General features: G+C 43.5%; 1 protein-coding gene across 2 annotated transcripts in view; it reads right to left on the bottom strand.

The window, feature by feature from the left end:
• Positions 1-22,972, bottom strand: part of RBM27 (RNA binding motif protein 27) — a 77,647-nt gene that overhangs the window by 41,987 nt on the left and 12,688 nt on the right. For both annotated transcript variants that reach the window (XM_069764068.1, XM_069764070.1), the window contains exons 2-3: positions 22,075-22,193; positions 19,026-19,162 (exon numbers count right to left, since the gene is read on the bottom strand). In XM_069764068.1, the coding sequence (XP_069620169.1) occupies positions 19,026-19,162; positions 22,075-22,193 (256 nt within the window). The remainder of the gene's footprint in view (positions 1-19,025; positions 19,163-22,074; positions 22,194-22,972) is intronic.

The following is a 22,972-nucleotide window of genomic DNA, read 5'->3' as shown; positions in this document are numbered from 1 at the left end:
AAAAAAAAATCAAAAACAAGAACACAATGTTAATACTAGATTGCAAAGTCGATATAAAGATTGAAGTGGCTAAAAGAAAAAAGTGACTGCTACACAGGAGAGGGAGAGAAGAGCAGACACACTGAACGCATGAGCCACCCGCTTCTTTGTGATCCTGTGTGCAGCAAGCGGCCACTATACACAGTAGAGGGACGTAAATGCACCGGAACACACTGACACTGTATGTGCTCTTAAGGTACCGTCACACATAGCGACGCTGCAGCGATACCGACAACGATCCGGATTGCTGCAGCGTCGCTGTTTGGTCGCTGGAGAGCTGTCACACAGACAGCTCTCCAGCGACCAACGATCCCGAGGTCCCCGGTAACCAGGGTAAACATCGGGTAACTAAGCGCAGGGCTGCGCTTAGTGACCCGATGTTTACCCTGGTTACCATCCTAAAAAGTAAAAAAACAAACGCTACATACTTACCTACCGCTGTCTGTCCTCGGCGCTCTGCTTCTCTGGTCTGGCTGTGAGCTCCGGGCAGCCAGAAAGCAGAGCGGTGACGTCACCGCTCTGCTTTCCGGCTGACCGACGCTCACAGCCAGTGCAGGAGGAGAGCAGAGCACAGCGCTGGAGGACAGACGGCTGTAGGTAAGTATGTACTGTTTGTTTTTTTACTTTTAGGATGGTAACCAGGGTAAACATCGGGTTACTAAGCGCGGCCCTGCGCTTAGTTACCCGATGTTTACCCTGGTTACCAGCAAAGACATCGCTGAATCGGTGTCACACACGCCAATTCAGCGATGTCTACGGGGAGTCCAGCGACGAAATAAAGTTCTGGACTTTCTTCCCCGACCAGCGACATCACAGCAGGATCCTGATCGCTGCTGCCTGTCACACTGGACGATATCGCTAGCGAGGACGCTGCAACGTCACGGATCGCTAGCGATATCGTCTAGTGTGACAGTACCTTTAGTCCCTGCAGTGTCAGTACGTGAAGGCCTGGTGATTTAGATCTGGCAGCGCTCCAAAGCAATTGCTGCCAATCACGTAACAGGATGGGCAGAGGACAGTCTCACAGATGTGGTAGAAAAACAACCTGGTGACATTCATTTTATAGAACAAGAAAAAATAATCTAGCTTACATGGAATCTGTCACCAGGTTTTTGGCACTTAATCCTAGACCGACATAATTTAGAGACAGATTCCAGCAATGTGTCACTTACTTGGCTGCTTGCTGCAGTTTTGATAATCTCCTGCTGATAAAACAGTGATTTTATCACTAAAGGACTAGTAAATCTGCTGCTAGATAGTCAAGTATATCCATGGGATTTGTATAACCGTATCGCCAGCACTGATTGACAGCTTTCTGGGTATTCTATACATAGGCAGAAAGCTGCCAATTACTGGGGGTCCAAGCAATGGGATTCCCACCGACCCAGAGAACTGTGGCTCTTCAGAGTGTGAGTAGAGCGATGGTTGATCATGTGCACTGTGCTCCATACATTTTTAATAGGACCGCCGGAGATAGCGGTGTGCATGATCGACAACTGTTCTATTCACACTGGGCTCAATCTATAATTTTCTGAATTGATGGGGTGGGGGGTCCTAGAACTTGGACATGCAGGGATTGGGAAGGGAATAACAACGTCAAGATTTTTGGGATCATTGGAGGCAGATAGATTTCAATTGCGATCAGGACAATATCCTTGATTATTACGCAAATAAAATATGGTGCATTTGTAACTGATGTTTGCATCTGTCAGACTGCTCGAAAAATACCGTATGCCTATCCGGGAAATTTTTTTTTTTTTTGTGGGAGCTCCATCACCTAGAGTGTTTTTGAGATTGGGAAAGGGAGAGACTGAAGTATGTGCATGCAGCTCTCCTTGGAAGGAGATCCTCGTTCCTTCTAGCAATTGAGGCAAGATTCGGACTTCTAGAATGAGAGAGGTTGATCTTCATGTTTGCACTAGTGGAGTGTTAGCTGGAGAGATACCACGCGCCTGATCTCCATAATGCATAGGCCACTCATTTTAGTGACATTAGGAGATCCCATGTATTCAGTTAAGTGTGGGAAGATGATGTGGCCTTATCTGCTCAGCTGAAATGGGTGTAATAGTAGAGTCTCCAAGCTCAATTTCTATAAATGTAGGGCCGAGAAGGTCGCAACTTTTATTTCATAGGGTGTATAGGACCCCGTAGATAATGTGTCAATGTATAGGATGAGTTTGAAGCAGAAATTATATGTATCTCCACAATGCAATGAGAAAGTGTGAAATTGATGAATAGGTTTTTAAAAATCACTGTTTTATCAGCAGGAAATTATCAAAACTTCTAAGCAGCCCAGTAAGTGACACATCACAGTAATAAGGATACCGGTCTATACAATATGCTGCTCTCAGATTAGGTGGCAAAAACAATGAGACATTCTTTTTAACTCTTTCACGCCAAAAGCTCATTATCAGGTTCATAACGGGGCCAATTTTTTTCAATTCTGATGAGTGTCACTTTATGTGGTAATAACTCGAACAATTCATTGGATCCCACTGATTTGGAGATTGTCTTATAGTGACATATTGTACTTCAAGATAGTGGTAACATTTATTCAATATGACTTCCGATATTTTCACAAAACAACTCAAATTTGGCAAAAAAATTCACAATTTTCAAGCTTTAATTTTTATGACTTTAAACCAGAAAGTTATGTCACACAATAGTTGATAAATAACATTTACCACATGTCTGGGGCGTGTCCTAGCTGGCCATGTGAGCGGACGCAGGGAAGAGCGCTCCCGCTGCCAGAAGGACAAATAATCCTGTTTTAACCCCGACTTGCGGGGATACTTACATTCCTCCAGCTGGCTGAAGGTTCGGAGAGGGCAGCGGTGAGGAGCGGTGGGTCCGGAGTCGGCGGCGATGACCAGAAAGCGGCAAAAAGACGCTGGCACCGGCGATGCAGGAGCCGGCCAAGATGGCGCCGGTAAGGGAGGACGCCGAGAAGGAGAACGCCGCATGTCAGCGGCGCATGGAGGTGGCCGCAAAGCTGCAGCAGTATGCCAGAGTGGAGGCTGCTGAGGAGGCAGAGGCAAGACCCGGAGCTGGAGCTGACCAGGAAGTGGTGGGAGCAAGCACAGCCGAGCAGCATGAGGTACAGAGGGGGAAAGAAGGAGGCAGCATGGCGGGGGCTAGTGGGGGACCTGGAGGCATACCGCAGGGAGAGGAGCCGACCCTTAGGGATGTAATCACCCTGATCTCCTCGTGCCAGCAATCCCTGAACTCCCTAGCCCAGCAGATGCAGGAAGTTAAAGGGGACACGGCACAGATTAATGTGGCTCTGCAGAAAATGGACAAACGTATAGGAGTGGTGGAGGAGAGGGTGAGCACGGCAGAAGATCACATAGTTAAGCTACAAAAAGCTGAAAAGAAGTTCGCCCAAGCAATAGCCGAGCTCGCTGCCAAAAATGAGGATCTGGAAAATAGGTCCAGAAGAAATAATATACGTATAGTGGGGCTGCCTGAAAAGACTGAGGGGAGAAATCCCACTGAGTTTGTGGAGAACTGGCTGCTGGAGAAGATTGGGAGCACAGTGTTGACAAAAGTCTTTGCTGTTGAACGTGCTCATAGGGTCCCGCCGCAGCCCCCTGCCCCAGGAGCAAATCCCCGTACCATGCTTGCTAAAATACTCAATTACAGGGACAGAGACATTATCCTCAGGAAGGCTAGAGAGATGGAAGATCTGACGGCTGGAGGTCAGAAAATCGCCATTTATCCGGATTATTCCGCTGCAGTTCAGAAGCAGCGGATGAAGTTTACTGGAGTCAAGCGACGACTGAGGGAGCTGGGAGTGCAGTACTCAGTGATGTTTCCCGCCAAGCTGAGACTGGTGGCCTTTAATAAGACACATTTCTTCCTGACACCGGAGGACGCTACCCAGTGGCTTGACACCAATGAGAAAAAGCTGAAAGGAGTGGGCGACTGACATGTCGGCGAGATTTGGCTGGAAATTGGTTTCTCTGTTGTTGGCGAAGAGCTTTGCGCTTGTTAGCGTCGGTTAAAAAAGTTGAGCAAATGCTGAGGGTTTTGCTGGGCCATGTTGAGGACTGGCCGGAGGGGACAGTACCGTCTACCAAATGTGGGGGAGGAGGGCTACGACGGATACTGTAAATTGGTTTGGTACTTTTCTTATATGTCATATAAGTGTAATGTTAAGTTATAATAAAGTAAAAGTTAAGGGGAAATTATGTTTAGTGTGGCAGCGGGACGCGAATGGAGAGGGTTAAGTGAGGGAGAGTGTTCGCAGTGGGCAGTGGAGCCCCACTCTTGATGAGAGGAAGAATGCGTTACACCGGGGGGGGGGGGGGGTAAGTTGGGAGGGGGTAGGGGGGATGGGAGGGGTGGGGCAGCTCATACTTGGGAAATTGGATATTATGAGAAATGATGAGCCACAGGGGGGGGGAGAGTGTATTAAAATATTGAGTTGGAATGTGAGAGGTCTGGCGGATAAAACACGGCGAGCGGCAAGTTTACAGTATGTTCAAGAACAGAAGGTCTCAATGATAGGTCTGCTGGAGACACATTTAGTGCGGGAGAGGGTGGATGTATTGAATAGGCGCTGGATACAGAGGGCGTATCATTCTACTTTCTCGACGTACTCTAGGGGTGTGTGTGTTGATTCCTGCGGGGGTGCAATATGAGGAGGTAGCGGTAAGGGAAGATGTGGATGGTCAGTATGTGGTGGTGAAATGTAAAATGAATGGAGTATTGATGTGTATAGTGGCAATGTATATTCCGCCCCATACTCAAGAAAGAAGATGAGAGGTGCTGGAGAGGGTAGAGCGCTGGGGACCGTTACCATTACTAATTATCGGCGACCTTAATAATATATGTGATGACTTTTGGGATAAGAACAAAAACACCCAGAATAGGACGGCGGGACATATCACTACGTTTGGGACTTATGTCGGGGAAGTGGGCATGGTTGATTTATGGAGAGTTAGGCATATCGGGGAAAGGGCGTATTCATGCTACTCACCAGCTCATGGTACGCTGTCTAGGATTGATCTGGCACTGGGTAACCGATTACTAGATACGATGGTAAGGGACGTGAGATATTTACCTAGGGCTCTCTCAGACCATAGTCCAGCTGAAGTGGAATTTCGATCAGTGGGGACACGGAACGGGAGCAGAAGGGAGTGGAAAATTCACCCTAATTGGCTACACAGTATAGACTTGGAGAAGATTAAGAAGGAATTGGTGGAATTTTTTGAGATAAATGAGGGAAGCGTAGATGTGCTTACTGTGTGGGAAGCCATGAAGGCGTACTTGAGAGGGCTGTTGTTCAGGGATATTAGCAGGTGTAAGCGGAAATCGAGAGAGGCAGAGAGGTTGGCGATAGATGGGCTGAGGATGGCTGAAGATAAGATGGTAATAATGGGTACTTTGGAGGCTGGGAGGAGGTTAAAGGCAGCTCAAAGCCAGCTAGAGGCGGTCTTGCTGAGTAAGGCTGAAAGGAAGAGGGAATTCATGAATTTGGCCTATTACCAGGAGGGCGAATCAGTGGGTCATTTGCTGTCGCTGGTGGCATCTGCCCAGAGAAATACTTCCTTTGTTCACTCTTTGGTGACTGGGAGTGGTGTTGCTGTTTCTGAGACTTCAGAGATTTTGGAGACTTTTGCAGATTTTTACGCAGACTTATACTCCTCTCGGGTAGATGGGTCAATGGAGGACACGGTGGCGTTCCTTGAGGAATTGGAGCTCCCGAGGCTGAGTGATACAGCTAGGGAGGATTTGGAGGCTCCCATTACGGAGGAGGAACTGGGACGGGCATTGCAGTCGATGGCTAATGGGAAGGCGCCTGGCGTGGACGGATTTCCTGCCGAAATTTATAAGAGCTTGGGGGAAGTGTTGATCCCTAAATTGAAGGCGGTCTTGGAAGAGGCTAGGAATGGGGGAAGGCTACCGGCATCTATGCGGGAGGCCACAATAGTGGTGATTCCAAAGGAGGGGAAAGACCCGACACAGCCGGACTCATATCGGCCAATTTCTTTGCTTACTATCGACGTTAAACTCCTGGCTAAGGTGTTAGCGATGAGGTTGACAAGTGTTATTTCTGGCCTGATACACTCAGACCAGTCTGGCTTTATGCCTGATAGGTCAACTGCGATTAATCTACGAAGGCTGTATGTGAACTTGCAACTCAAAGCCGATAACTGTGGCCAGAGTTATTGCATCTCTAGACGCTCACAAGGCGTTCGATAGTGTGGAGTGGGGGTATCTCTGGCAGGTGTTGCGAAGAATGGGGTTTGGACCGCAGTTCATATCATGGATTCAATTAATGTACTCGATGCCGATGGCCAGGGTTAGGGTAAATGGGGAGTTGTCACGGACCATACAATTGGCTAGAGGGACGAGACAGGTGTGTCCGCTTTCCCCCCTTTTGTTTGCTCTGGCGGTGGAACCACTGGCCGCTACGCTTCGACGGTCTGATGAGATGACGGGGTTTAAATATGGGGTGATTGAAGAAAGGGTGGCGTTGTATGCGGATGACATTTTGTTGTTTCTGGCTGACCCAGTTGCATCCTTGGAGGGAGCCATTGGGATTATTGAACGATTCGGATCAGTGTCGGGACTTAGGATAAATTGGAGTAAGTCTATCTTGTTTAAGGTGGACGATGTGGATGGGGAGCCATTGGAGGATGGGCAACTGGAGGTGACGAGTAAATTTAAGTACCTGGGAATATGGGTATCTATGCCGGTCACTGACTATATACATGAGAATCTGACTCCAATCTTGGGTGCCCTCAAGGCAAAAGCGGATGCATGGCTTAAGCTACATTTGTCTGTGGTAGGTAGGGTGAATCTTATCAAAATGATTCTGATGCCGAAAATACTGTATATTCTTCACAATGCACCGGTTTGGATACCACGTGGGAAATTTAGACAGATCAACTCTGTTTAGGAATCTGATTTGGGGGAGGCAGCATCCGCGTATCAAACTGGAGACACTTCAGCGACCCAAGGATGATGGGGGTCTGGCATTGCCTAACCCTGAGTTGTACTTTCTTGCAGCCCAGAGTCAGCATTTAAGGGGCTGGGCGCATGAGGGGTCATCTGGAGCGGTACAGCAGTTGATGGAAGTGGCGACAAAAAGAAGGCCAGTGGTACAATGTTTGGAGGATGGATCCTTGGAGAGTTTGGGGAAGCTATATCCGACTTTGCTGTTGATACGCAAGCTGTGGAGTAGATTGAGGCACATACGTGGGATCACGGACTTGACTAGATACTCGCCGCTATGGCATAATAACAATCTGAAAGAATTTGAGGCATTGGGGGTACTGATAGAGTGGCTGGGCAAAGGGATTCAGTATGTGTATCAAATAATTGAACAAGGTGAACTGAAATCATTTTCCCAATTGCAGGCGGAATTTGGTCTTGGATCTGCAGGGGAGTATCAATATTTGCGGATGAGGCATGCCTTTGGAGCTCAGAGTAGGATCGGAGGTATTAGGATTCAAAGGGATATAGTACTGGAGTATGTGTGTAATGACGGGACGACTGGAGGAGTCATATCCACTCTGTACAGGGATCTGTTGCACAATAATGGCGAGAGCTAAATGGGAAAGGGATTTGGGCCCAATAGATAACGAGACTTGGGAGTCGGTGTTGGAATGGATCCCAAGACTGTCGCTGAGTGAACCGTATAGACTGTCACAGCTCTATGTGATACACAGAGTTTATAGGTCTCCGATGGTGCTATATAAGGCAGGATTGCGTAATGACTCTGAATGTCCGAGGTATAAGTCTACGGATGCAGACATTTTCCATATGATGTGGACATATCCGAGGTTGGCTGCCTTCTGGGTGGTAGTTTTGAGTCGTATGGAAGGTGCGTATGGATGCACGGTGCCAAGGGACCCAGTTGTCTGTTTGTTGGGATGCGTGGATGAGATTGGGGTGGATAAACACCTAAAGATAGCTATAGCTAGATTGTTGTACATGGCTAGGAAGGTGATAGCTAGAAACTGGATTAGGGAAGAGCCGCCGTCAAGAGGAGAGTTCCTCAAGTATGTGAAACAGGGCCTGACACTAGAAAAAGGGATTTATAAGAAGAAAGGGAAAACAAAACGTTCAATAAAATGTGGTCTCCATGGATTGCTATGGGATAGTAATGTGAAGTGTGGCTTATACGAATGGTTGAGGGATTAGATACTCTATTGTTTTAATGATGGTAGTAATTAACAAGATGAGCTGCTTTGTGGGGTGGGGGCTTTGGGATCGAAGAGGGTTGTTTGAAGGGGGAGGGGGGGGGGAAATACTCTATATTGAAAATGTAAATGTAACATGTTAATTGCCTTGTTATTCTTAATAAAAATGTATTTGAATAAAAAACATTTACCACATGTCTACTTTACATCTGCATCATTTTTTAGGGACCTCATCACATGTTTTGAGGAGCCCGTGTGACAGAAAATACCCAAAAGTGACAATTCTAAAACTGCACCCCTCAAGGTGCTCAAAACCACAATCAACAAATATATTAATCCTTCAGCTGCTTCACAGGAATTAAAGCAATGTGGAAGGCAAAAAAAAAAAAAAAAATCAACATTTTTTTTTTTTTTTTTTTTTTTTACAACAATGTTACTTTAGCCCCAATTTTTTTTTATTTTTACAAGGGTAACAGGAGAAAATGGACTGCAAAATTTGTTGTGCAATTTGTCCTGATACCCCATATGTGGTGGAAAGCTACTGTTTGGGTGCACGGCAGGGCTCAGAAAGGAAAGAGCGCCTTTTTGAACGCAAAATTGTCTGGAATCGAGAGCAGACGATAATCACGTTTGGAGAGCCACTGATGTGCCTAAACAGTGGAAACCTCCCACACGTGACCTCATTTTGGAACGTAGACCCCTTAAGGAATTTATTTAGATGTCTGGTGGGCACCTTGAACCCACAGGCGCTTCACAGAATTTTAAGTTGAAAAGTGAAAATGAAAAAAAAAAATGTGATTTTTCCCCACAAAAATGTTGCTTTAGCCCCAAATTTTTCTCATTTTCGTAAGGGTAACAGAAGAAAATTGACCCCAAAATCTGTTGTGCATTTTCTCCCGAGTACAACGATACTTCATAAGCGGGGGAAAACTACTGTTTGCACACACTGCCTAGCTCCAAATGGAAGGAGTGAAGTCTTGGAAAGCAGACTTTGATGGAATTGTTTGCGGGTGCCATGACGCATTTGCAGAGGCCTTGAGGTGCCAAAATAGTAGAAACCTCCCCACAAGTGACTCTATACTGGAATTGATCTATTGTTTTCCTGGTATGTTAATTTTATAATGTGGTGTCATATCTAAGTTCTGTAGAGTGTGTCAGTTTGGCATACGCAAGCTGTGTGGTAAATATACAATGCTTTATTTGATTTGTATACACTGCTTATGCCTGGTCCCATTATCAGGATCAGAATATATAACACTGTCTCACTTACTTTGGTCCCTGTTTTTTTCAGGGATTTCATTTCCCTGGAAAACCAATTTGGTGGTCTATTATGTTTACAAGCACTTGCACTTTATAAATACATGGATATTTTGTATAGATGTGCACCTAGCACTCCTTTAGGACTAGGCAATTGAAACATATGCTATATTTATACATTACTTTGCTATATCCAGGTGTTCCCACCTTTTTCTCCTGTTCTCATGTATCCCCTCCTGCTTGTTATTTATTGGTTAATATATATGATTATCATGGTATATTTTAAATTTGTTGAATAAAAGTACCGTATATATTTTATCCCATTTAGGAAGTGTTTTACTCTTAGTGGTTTTTGTCAAAACCTCTTTTCATGGGGTATATTTATTTCAGGATTGTAGGTTCCCCTTGGCGTTATATACGCAAGCTGTGTAAACGGCACCCTGTCATGCAATAAATTAGAGTAAGTCAGAAATAAATTTAGTAGTCCATGGATGAGTGGTAGACTTTAAAGCAGTCTTTTATATACAGGCCAGGTTTTTCAGGGCAGGTGTCACTAAAAAATGGTGTCCTTACTTATCCCCCTTTTTGTAACACACTGTTCCATTTTTGCGACCTTCCTTTGTTTCAAGATTGGGGGACCTCACCGGGGAAATGTTGCCCTGGTATGTGCATGTTCAGTTCCAGAGGTACTGGGCAATTGCCCTTCCAAATATTCACCCTTGAAACTGAAGAAATGTGCCAGTCTGTACTGCAGATAGTGATCGCACGTAAGCATTATAAATTGCCATTTGTCAAATGTGCAAAGCCAGCTTCTTGTGCCACACCTTCGCTTTACCCATGGCACTGTAGGGCTGGAGGATTTGATCAGAGAGATCAACATCCCCATGTTCTTGTTGTACTACATACAGTAAATTTAACTAATAAAATATTTTTATTAGATTTTTTTTCACTGCGCTATCTGGATGCTAGTCCTAGTTATATTTCTGTAAAAAAATAAGTACTCCAATATAAGTTGATTACTTCCGTATATTTTTACTGTCCCTAATCTAGCCCTATCAACTAGTCTAGATTTACTTGTAATTGATATTTAAAAAACAAAATCACAGGATGCTGATCAGTGATGTGCATCAATGATTAGCGCTCGACGGCTGCAGGACACACGCACAACGGTGGTGTAAGGGGAGGGGGTAAAAAAATGGACAGGGAAACAAAGCCCTGGACAAAAGTGAGCATAGATGCTGATCAGTGAAGTGCGCCACTGCTGCACAGAGGTGAAGAAAAATAAAAATACTTTAAAAAAAAAAAAAATCGAGTGATCAAGTGCTGATCAGCACTCGGCAGCAGAAGGTGGGTGGGAGGGTATTCGATGGTGGGTTAGGCAAAGGACAGGAACTGGTCAGGAAGAGATCTTCTCTTTTCTTCAGGTCTTCAGTCAGCAGCAGCAGCAACAGAAGCCCAGCAAATCCGCAGCAAAATGACACAGTGACTGCTTTGAACACATCTCCAATCTAGAATGAGGCGATCGTCCGATCTCTCAATTAGTGCAGGAGCTGCTGCTGACGCTGCCGTTGTCTAGCTCCAGCCCTTTTTCGGGGCTGTTATAGATCAATCATAGCTGGACTTCAAAAGTTTCAGGCAATTTCATTTGCCATGTTGTGAAAAGGGTTAAAGAAGTAAATTTAACAATCCTCTTGGAAAAAGGAGTAAAAATAGAGGGGCAGTAGCTAACTTTAGAAAACAATGAGGTTATTTCTATAAATTGCTCAGAGGTGATGTTGAAAGCTCTTTTGGGCGATGGGATGTTTAGGGCATTGGATAACTGGTGATGAAAATGGGCCGAGACAGCAGTGATTCATAACTGCTTCTTTAATCTTCCGGGCTTCTACTTAATCTGTTCATGCACTCTGTTCCTTCTTTACCCAGATGAACAACAAGCGACAGTGTGAACGGGGTTGTTAATGCTGTGTCTGAGAAAATGCTGCATTACTTATTCAATGTCTGTGCACACAATTAGGCTGGGGCTACATAGCGACGTGTCGCAAAAAAGCAATCGTCTAAAGTTTTAGAGCTGCGATTTTGCTGTGGACATAAACCATCCAAGTTGCAGAAAAGTCGCATATAGCGTGCAACTTACATTGAAGTCTATGCAAGTGTGATTGGTATGAATTGTGAACAGAGAGAAAATCCAACACATTTGGAAACATCGGTCACAGATCAAAATCCAACACCATAAGAAATCATTACAAGCAATGTTGTGCTTTAATTAGCGCACAACACGTTTCCGTGTAGCCTTACTAGGTTTTTCTACTTGTGCAATAAATTGTGACTGATTAACCCCTTTACCTCCAAGGGTGGTTTAATGACTGGGCCAATTTTTACAATTCTGACCACTGTCCCTTTATGAGGTTATAACTCTGGAACGCTTCAACGGATCCTGATGATTCTGACAATGTTTTCTCATGACATATTGTACTTCATGTTAGTGGTAAAATTTCTTTGATATTACCTGCATTTACTTGTGATAAAAATGGAAATTTGGTGAAAATTTTGAAATTTTCGCAATTTTCCAACTTTGAATTTTTATGTCCTTTAGGCTATGTGCACACGATGTGGATTTGCTGCGGATCCACAGCGGATTTTTCCGCACAGAAACGCTGCAGATCCGCACTGTGATGTACAGTACAATGTAAATCAATGGGATAAAAAAATAGCTGTGCAGATGGAGCGGAAAAATTGAGGATGGTGCGGAATTGCTGCGGATTTGAAAGAAGTGCATGTCACTTCTTTTGTGCGGATCTGCAGCTTTTCTGCACCCCTCCATGTTAAAAATCCGCAGTGGCAAAAACCGCAGAAAATCCACACAAAATCTGCATCAATTCCGCATAAAAACCGCACAAAATCCGCGGCAAATCCAAGGCTGCGGATTCTGCCAGGAGATGCGGATTTTTTGCAGAAAATTCTGCACCTCTTTTCCTACGTGTGCACAAAGCCTAAATCACAGAGATATGTCACACAAAATACTTAATAAGTAACATTTCCCACATGTCTACTTTACATCAGCACAATTTTGGAACCCAAATTTTTTTTTGTTAGGGAGTTATAAGGGTTAAAAATTGACCAGCAATTACTCATTTTTACAACACCATTTTTTTTTTTTAGGGGCCACACCACATTTGAAGTCACTTTGAGGGGTCTATATGATAGAAAATAACCAAGTGTGACACCATTCTAAAAACTGCACCCCTCAAGGTGCACATTCAAGAAGTTTCACAGGAATTTTTGGAATGTTTAAAAAAAAAAAAAAAAAAAAATAATGAACATTTAACTTTTTTTCACAAAAAATTTACTTAAGCTCCAATTTGTTTTATTTTTCCAAGGGTAAAAGGAGAAATTGGACCCCAAAAGTTATACAATTTGTCCTGAGTACGCCGATACCCCATATGTGGGGGTAAACCACTGTTTGGGTGCATGGCAGAGCTCGGAAGGGAAGGAGCGCCATTTGACTTTTCAATGCAAAATTGACTGGAATTGAGATAGGAGGCCATGTCGCGTTTGGAGAGCCCCATATGTGCCTAAACATTGAAACCCCCACAAGTGACACCATTTTGGAAGGAACTTAGCTAGATGTGTTGTGAAAACTTTGAACCTCCAAGTGTTTCACTACAGTTTAGAACGCAGAGCTGTGAAAATAAAAATTCTTTTTTTTCCACAAAAAATATTTTTTAGCCCCCAGTCTTGTATATTCCCAAGGGTAACAGGAGAAATTGGACCCCAAAAGTTGTTGACCAATTTGTTCTGAGTACGTTTATACTTTAAATGTGGGTGAGGGGGGTGGGGGGAACAACTGTTTGGGTGCATGGCAGAGCTCAGAAGGGAAGGCGCGCAGTTTGGAATGCAGACTTAGATGGATTGGTCTGCAGACGTCACGTTGCATTTGCAGAGCCCCTGATCTACATAAACAGTAGAAACCCCCCACAAGTGACCCCATATTGGAAACTAGACCCCCAACAAACTTATCTAGATGTGTTGTGAGAACTTTTAACCCCCAAGTGTTTCACTACAGTTTATAACACAGAGCCGCGAAAATAAAAAAATTTTTTTCCACAAAAATTATTTTTTAGCCCCAGGTTTTGTATTTTCCCAAGGGTAACAGGAGAAATTGGACCAAAAAGTTGTCCAATTTATCCTGAGTACGCTGATACCCCATATGTTGGGGTAAACCCCTGTTTGGGTGCACAGGAGAGCTCGGAAGGGAAGGAGCACTGTTTTACTTTTTCAGCGCAGAATTGGCTTCAACTGAGATCGGATGCCATGTCGCGTTTAGAGAGCCACTGATGTGCCTAAACAGTGGAAACCCCCTGATTCTAACTGAAACCCTAACCCAAACACACCCCTAACCCCAACCGTAAATGTAATCCAAACCCTAGCTTTAGCCCCAACCCTAACCCTAAGGCCGGCTTAACACTACCGTGTTTTACGGACGTAAGAGAGGTGCAGAAAATACGGATTGCATACGGTACAATGCTTCTCTATGCCCCTGCTCCCATCAGCCGTATTTTACTGATCCGTATTATACGGTCTTCTACGGCCGTAGAAAATCGCAGCATGCAGCGTTTGTCACCGTATTGCGCAAAAAATCCGCCAATGAAAGTCTATGGGGGCCAGAAAAATACGGATTACACACGGACCAGCAGTGTGACTTGCGAGAAATACGCAGCGGTGTTAGAGAGAAAAGCCGGCAATTCAGTGCGGTGTACAGTAAAAATCACACTGACAGGTTAGAATAGCTAAGATACACATAGTATAGGGATTAATACACAATATATATATATATATATATATATATATATATATATATATATATATATATATATATATATATATATATATATATATATATATATATATATATAAAAATTTTTATTTATATTTCATCCAGCGCTAGATAGCTTTAAAGCCGGTAATTCAATTGCCGGCTTTTGCTTTCTCCTTCCTAAACCCAACATATGAGACATGGTTTACATACAGTAAACCATCTCATATCCCCATTTTTTTTGCATATTCCACACTACTAATTTTCTCTGCCAGAGTAGTAAAGCCAGTGACTGAGGGCAGATATTAATAGCCTGGAGAGGGTCCACGGTTATTGCTCCCCCCCCGGCTAAAAACACCTGCCCCCAGCCACCCCAGAAAAGGCACATCTGGAAGATGCGCCTATTCTGGCACTTGGCCACTCTCTTCCCATTCCCGTGTAGCGGTGGGATATGGGGTAATGAAGGGTTAGTGTCAACTTGCTATTGTAAGGTGACATTAAGCCAGATTAATAATGGAGAGGCGTCAATTCTGACACCTATCCATTATTAATCCAATAGCATGAAATGGTTAAAAAAAAAAAAAAAAAAACACACACATTACTAAAATTTTAATTAAATAAACACACAGGTTGTTTTATTGTTCTCTCAATCGCACGCCCCCAGAAGAAGCCAGGTGCGAAACGTATTTTGGGGTGAGGTGGAACGCTGTGTTGCTGCTTGCAGGTAGATATGGCCACACATATGGTTTATGTATACTGTTATTGATGTTAAAATCTGGGCATGCTTAGGCAGCTTAAGAGATACAGAATTGAATATGTTATTGTGATACCACTACCATGCTAAATGATATTTTGATATGATGTACTGCACATAGCCTCCACCTTATGTTAGGGTGCTTGGGCAATTTTTATGCATGTTACTTAGTTTTCCAATAAAGCCTTTATGTGTATTATTCTGGATCTCTTCGTTATGGTTACCCTTTGGGCAACCATGTGTTGTTTGTAGTGTATTGGAAGTGCCAGCTTTATTTATATTGGACAATGGTGAGCATATATAAATTACAGCTAATAGAAACTAGAGAACAGTTACATACATCAAATGGCATATTATTCAAATACAGGACAGGGCAAAAGTACAAATCATGACAATCCCTTCCCCTCCCAATTTGTGTACAGTACGTACTAGGGACCTTTACAGGTCGCTGGTTAAGTACACACAGGCAGAGCGTAACTTACATGTGGCTTCATGCAGCCACGAATTGGCATCGTAGCTCTCCCACATCATTGCCCAGGAGAACATCTGCAGGCAGACCACCCATCACCCCAACAACACATCGCCTGACCCCAAAACCAAAGTTCACATCCACAGTGGCTGTGGGAATAGTCCTCCATTGTCCACCAGCCAGTTTAATGACAATCCCAGGTCCTCTATGAATTGCCTCAGGTCGAACCACTTGGGGATCAGCCAGTGTGAGGAAAGCCCGAGTCACAAAATTCAATAAGTCTCTGTCCATCCAGCACGACCTCCTGCAAGTGCTTACCTCGATGAGCAGAAGTCGTCATAGCTGCGGGTCGCACACCATAAACTCCTAGTGGTGCAACATGGGTGGGTGAGGCACTAGGCCAGTCCTCACGTAGTGGTGACACGTCTTCCTCCATGGCACTTGGCTGTACATAATTAATACTACGACTGGGTACAGGATCAATCCTCATTTGAACAGCTGGGCAGGAGGCTTGCAGATGCCCAGGCTGCCCACATCAATAGCATCTGTGCTGGGTCTCACTCCATTCAAGGCGTCCTCTTGGGCGAGGGGTAAGGGAACCTGGAGACCGGATCTCGCCTGAAGGTGCTGTAGGGGTTTGAGGACGACTCCTCCATGGGCTGGCTGGGCATGAGGCCTGCAGATGCCCCGGATGCCCACAACCATAAAACCTGCGCTCTGCTACTTCCTCTCCTCGTCGTATTCCCAAAGGTGGAGCAGGAGTAGTGCGAGGTACAGTCACACGAAGGTCACCATGAGTTGATGGTCTAGTGGGATGGTAAATATTGGAGGCCGAAGGACCAGGGGCCGCCAGCGTTGGGGGGCTGGTAGTTTTTTCTCACTGAGTAGTAGTTTTTTTCCACTGAGGCTTGATGGTGAGAGCCTCATCAGCTAGAACTGCAGCTTCCTCCACAGAGGCTGGTCTCCTCTCACCCACCCATTCCGGATCTCAGCAGGCCACTTGAAGTAAAACTGCGCTTTTAGGATAACCTGGAGGAAGGTCTCCCAGGTTAAGGCCTCCTCTGCCTCCAGCCAGCGATGACCTATTTGTTTGACTCTGTGGGCATACATCTTGAAAGACACTTCCTCATTGCAGGCTAAAGTACGGAACCGAGTCCTGTAAGTGTCTGGGGTAACAGCATAATGTTCTAGAATAGTCTGTTTAATCTCCGCAGTTCCCACAGTTCCCCCCCCCCCGAGGGTCCATAGCTCTATAGGCTGCGGCAGCTCCACCCTCTAAGAGCCCCACCAGATGTCGGACTCGCTCCCTTTCCGGGACTTCCATTAATCGACACTGATGCTCAAAGTCCTGGAAGAAGCCCTCAATGTCGCCTGCAGCCTCATTAAAGGGCTTGAAGTCTTTGCGGGACACTCTGGGAAGTTCCCTCATGGTGGGTGCTGGGGTTACAGTCTGTCTGGAGCTTCTAGCTGCTTCCAAAGCGATCTGCCTCTCCAGCAATGCCATCTCCTGAGCTCTGTAAATGGCCTCCCTCTCCCTCTCCTGAGCTCTGTGAATGGCCTCCCTCTTATAGTCTATGGTGGCCTCTTCTCCCAGCAATGCCAACTCCTCGTACCACACAACCCACTGACTTTTTTGGGTATTTACCTCTGGCTGCCGTCTTTCCTCCATTTGCTGTGGGGATCCTTCCTCAGCGTAATCTTGCAGGCGAACTCCTTCCAAAGCCTCAATAAGCTGTCCCTTGGAGAGTCCCTTGTAGCTGACTCCCAGTTTACGGGCCTTTGTTTGTAGGTTCATCGCAGTCCAGTTCTTGTACTCTGCGGTGCTGGTTCCCGATGTTGATGGGCCTTTGTCCTCCATTCCTTCTGCTCTGATCCCACCAGTTTGTGACGGGGTGTACGGCAGAGCAGGAAGGGACAACAGGCCGAGGGACGATCCAACGAGATTTATTAAAGCAGGGAGCATACAACATCAAATATCCATAATGTCCTTCAAGTCCACGAGAAGTCCACAATAAGTCCAAGTAAAGAAACAGATCTGGAGGTGCTTTCCAGTAATCCCGCACCCGATAAAGAAAACAATAGTCCTTCCACGAGTCCAACAGAATAGATTCGGGGGCACCTCCTGATAATCCTTGTGCCAGCTAACAAAGCAATAGTCCACACGAGTCCAAGGGATCCCAAAACAATCTCACGAACAACGAGATATGTCCTCAGCTCAAGTCTCGCCCCTTCCGCAGTCACAGATGGACGAGGGGTCTTGCCTCAGCTAAGAATCCCCACTCCTTCTCCTTTAAGGATCAACTCACATCTGATCTCAAAAATAAGAATGGATTGTCTGAGTTCCTGGGATCCGCTCAGGAAGGGGGGTAGGGGGTCACACCTTCTATTCAATGGTTGGGTCCACCAGAAGATTCTAGACTGGTTGGCTCCACTTAGTCTATCTAGTATGTACATTTGACTAGCCGCCTGCTGTGAGGAAGAATGGCTATTCTTCACTAGTGGTGTTGACAAAGCTTAATTACATTATAACTTAGGGCTGCAAGTATTGGGGGAAGGAGACATATTGTTACAGGTGAACTCCCAGCACAAGAAAATACATAAATTACAGCTAATAGAAACCAGAGAACAGTTACATACATCAAATGGCATAATATTCAAATACAGGACAGGGCAAAAGTACAAATCATGACAGGTGACACCAAGCATAAAAAGCAACTATTCAGATCAATAGGGTGTCCATGTAATCCAGCCCAGTTCCTACAGAGAGGGGCCTACTTTGTAATATTTTTCCACCCTGGCCAAGAAATAAGGACTCTTAACAGATCCTGCTCTAGTAAAAAGAGGTTGTCTTAGCTTTAACACAGATGACCTAGTCAATGTCTGAACGGTGGTATTACACCTGGCTGTTCTCTGTGCAGGTGGCCAGAAGATCTTAGCGGCAGCAGCCAGGTACTGCACATCCGCCACATATAAAAATCAATAGGGGGGGTATGTGCAGCACTCTGTCTCGGCCACTATCAGATGGAGCAGCTGAGCAAACAGAGCTTTCAGCTGACTCTGGCGCCAAGAACAATTGATTGGCGGGGGTACTGGGTGTCAAACCGCCACAGATCAGACAATAATGGCCTATCCTAAAGATTGATGGCCTATGTTAAAGTAGAGGACAACCTCTTTCAACACATGAAAATAGGATTTATAAATTCAACATTAATTTCACAAGCCACATTTTTTGATAGTAGCCAACTAATCAAGAAAAGCATCACTGGTAAACTAGCTGGTACACGCAATGATACAGACTAGACTATTCAAAATAAGGTGAAGCTTCTCAAAAAGGGCACAAACCAAATAGTAGACGTGTGTGATGTTCTCCAACTGCTTCATTATAGGGTAATCCCCTCTAAAACCTGGGAGTTAATACAATGTGAGAGACAGACCACTGATCATATATATCACTGTTCCGGTTAATAATCAGCATGTAAAAGAAATTATTTTAAGAATACAAGTACAGGGCAAATGACACCAAGCAACACAAAAACTCACCTGTCCTGTTCCAGCCACAGATACATGGTGCTTTTCTGATATCTCCTCCTTTTCTTCAACTTTTACAGTTTCTTCAGGTGGAAGATAGCTTCCCGTGTGCAAACTTTCAAAAAGTTTATCCACAAAGTCATTTGTTTCTGAAAAAGTAAAAAGGCTATGTAAGCTATATATGGATGCAAAAATAAACTGGTATTATCTGGCTAGGCTGGAAAATGCATGACTTTTTTTTTTTTTTTTTTTAGATTATTAAAGAGAATCTTTAAGTAGAATAAACCCACCTAAGCCATCTAGATGGGCATGCAGGTCACAGGACGCATAATAAAATGATAGGTTGACATCTGCGATCAGACATCTTATTCCAGAGAAATCCCCATTTTTCTTATATGTAAATAGGCTGTACTGTGTTAGTTGTAATCACACACAGCTCGACAGCACTATGAGAGGACAAGTGCTGCTGCAAATGTGTTTGTAATGAGTTCACTTCTGCTGTACTGTGTTAGTTCTGATCTCACTGCAAAGCGGTGTGTGATTATGGCAACAACGTGTCAGTCTATACTTATCCCACATGAGTAATGCGCCATTTCATTTAAAATAAGATCAGGAGGCAGATTCTCAGGAAGATGTGTCCAGCCCATAGATTTCAACAGCTCATTTACAGATTAAGAAAAAGGTAGGTTTATCTGGAGTAAGATATCAGATTGCAGATATCAAGGTATCATTGTATTCAATTTCATGATCTGCATGCCTATGTAAATGACTTAAAAGGGTTGATCCTATTGACATTCCATTTACAGCAGTTTTTGTAAGTGAAACAAGAGTGCACATGAAAGAACTAGTTCTTCCATTATTTTTTTTCCTTTTTTTTTTTGTTTTTAGATTAAAACAAACGTACCAACACAAACAAGCTGGATGTGCGATTCCAACTCAAAAGGTTATCCGGCAGTTTGGGGATTCTCCTGCTTTCTGTGACGTCACGTCGACAGAGCAGTTCTGCTGACGGGGCATCACTGTCAATATCACACTGATTAACAGCCGGTTTCCCACTGCCTAACTATGGTGAGCCAGCTGTCAATCAAGAAAAAGAACGGTTTATTCATGTTGAACTGGCCACTTCATGAAATAGATGCTGCAGAGCTCAGTAAAACAGGTTTTAATTTCTTCTCTCTATTGTGGAGATATTAGCTTGTAAAGTTTGCGTTGAAATTTGTTAAAATTCAACTCAACTAGATGTTACCAGAGGTTCATCTCTGGTGGGAGTGTACTTGTTCCCCTGCATGAGATTCACCAATCATGAGCAGGCATACAAAGGACAAGAAAAAGTATGCTTTCCTCACTATTGGGTGCAGCTACTGTCTAAGCAATACAGCTGAGCAGAGTTATGCATCATTACAAACACTTCCAGATATCATCTCACTGTCCTGTCAGCTCTCACCTCCTCCCCCCCACACTGACTGCTGTGAGGAACGAGCTGTGTCTTTATACAGTAGCTTCAGAGATTAGTGAGGAGAGTATCTTCTTTTCCCTGTGTGATGCTGCCTGCATATGACTGGTCAACCTCATGCAGGAGAAGAAGACGACCCCACAGGTACAAATCTTTGTTAACACCCAGATGAACTAAATGTTAACCTAAACTTTACAAGATAACATCCCTGCAATTGAGAGAAATAATTCTTAAGTAAAAATTGTGTTTTACTCAACTCTGCATCCACTATCCCATGATATAGCCAGTTTAACATGTAGAAACTGTTGTAAGATCCTCTAACCTCTTTCTGACATTGCAATTTTCCATTATTCCGCTTTCCTTCTTCCAAAAACCATAATACTTTTTATTTGTCCATCAATGTAGCTGTGAGAGCTTGCTTTCTTGCAGGACGAGTTATACTTTTGAATTACACAATACATTTTATCATATAAACGTACTGGAACAAGTGGAGAAGGAAAAAAAAAAAAGAATCAAGTGTGCGGTTAGAAAAAAAAAAACAATTCTGCAATTGCTTCTTGGGCTTTTTATTTAAACTGTTCATTATATGGTAAAAGTGACCTGGAAATATGATTATACAGGTCAGTATGATTTTGGAGATACCAATTTTTTTTTCCTTTTTCATTTAAGTGGTGAAAAAAAAATGTGAAGCAAATTTATTTTATTTTTTTACAAATTTCTGGTGTCGCCATTTTACAAGATGCTTTCAATTTTCAAGTGATAGAGACCTTAATAACTATGTTACTATGAGAGAGAGCTTGTCTTTTCTTGCCCCGAAGCAATGGTTTTATTTACACCATTTGGGATTAGATATGATATTTTGATTGTCTCTTACTGCATCTTTCTGCCAAAAAGACTTTTTTTTCCTCGTTACACTGCACTGATTGGGTTAAATAAATTTTATAATTTGATAAATCATACTGTATTTTCACAAAGTAGCAGTACGTGTATTTTTAATGACTTTTTTGATTTCTGAATTTTTAAATGGGAGAAATGAGGGGCGATTTGAACTTTAATATATAATTTTTTCAAAAAAAAAAAAAAAAAAAAAAAAAAAAAGAAGAGCGGCACTTTAGGCTCAATAAAATAAGGATTTTATCTAGCAAGCCTTAAAAAAAAAAAAAAAAGACACACAAGGTTAAAAACTGATGTGTTTCTGGTGTCAAGGACGCCCTTAATCATAGTATAGGAAGAACAACAAGTCTTTTTAAACTAGCCAGGATCAATCACAGAAATCTGTCATAATCAAAGATGCATCTTTTGATAGATCCTGGCTAGTCCTATGGACTTTAGACGATACCGCCCTCTTACCATTCTTCAGTCTAAACACTGCTTTTAAAATCAGTGCGATTATCACAGAGAAAAAAAAAATCAGCTATAAAAAAAAAAAGTTAAAAACTCCTTTCACCTTGGATGGAATTGCATATCCAAATTTTGGATATAACAATTATCCTGCATACCCAAATTTTGGATATAACAATTATCCTGCATACTTTTTCTTTTTTGTGGATCCACCCAAACCTATAGTGACCTTACATCCAAGGTACCCATTGAATATTAATTTTATACCTTTCTGTAAGAAAACATCCAGCTGGTCAGCACATATGGCCTTTAACTCCTTCTCCGATTTGTCTTTTCGTACCAAAGCAATAACGTAGTTCGCTAAAGCTGATGGGTCAGCATCACATCTGTTAAAAAGGAAATTATTGGTTACGGCAAAGAACACAAAAGAAATCTAAAACACAAAAAATCTCAGTCACAGATAAAACAGATATTACACGGTCACACATAGTCCCAGCATCTACAGGGACAAACTGATCTGTAAAAAAATAAATAAAATAAAAATGGATTCTATTTTTTTTCCCCCCGTTTTACAAATGCTTCATATTTCCTATTACAGCTGGTGAAATCCTAGGACCCAGAAGGTCCAGGACTACACAAATCTTCACCAGACTGTGAAGCCACCAACTACTACGGTAGTTGTAGGACCGAGTCCTTAAATCCCAAATGAGGAGTGATTATCCAGAAAGCTCTGTCCTCAGGGATGAGCTGTAAATATTTTCAAGATTTGAGAAAGTTCGGAAATTTCCTATAAATATCTGTTCTGTTCCTGACCTAAGGATCTCAGCTTTTAGTGGAGATGAATCTGTGCTGCACTTTATGCACATGCTCAGTAGTGACCAGTGCTGTGGAGTCAATCAGGGAAATTGAGGAGTCAGATGTTTGACTTACTGAGTCCATAGCTCCGTAGTAGTAAAAATGTCACTTCTGACTCTCCTCATCCCCACTAACTAAAGTAGGCACACTACTAATCACAGAAGTCTTCTTCACACTTAGTACCAGGTAGAAGTACTCAAGTCGGCAATGAAGGAATGACACTTTTTTTTGTTTCAGTCCAGCCTTGAGGTTTCCAACATCTTAGAAATTTCAAATTGGCAACTGGAGTACTTAGATTGGCTCCTATTGT

This window comes from Ranitomeya imitator, chromosome 4, assembly GCF_032444005.1.
Source record: "Ranitomeya imitator isolate aRanImi1 chromosome 4, aRanImi1.pri, whole genome shotgun sequence".
In the NCBI taxonomy this organism is placed as follows: Eukaryota; Metazoa; Chordata; class Amphibia; order Anura; family Dendrobatidae; genus Ranitomeya; species Ranitomeya imitator.
The sequence above is the reverse complement of the archived record's forward strand: the minus strand, read 5'-3'. Positions and strand labels throughout refer to the sequence as shown.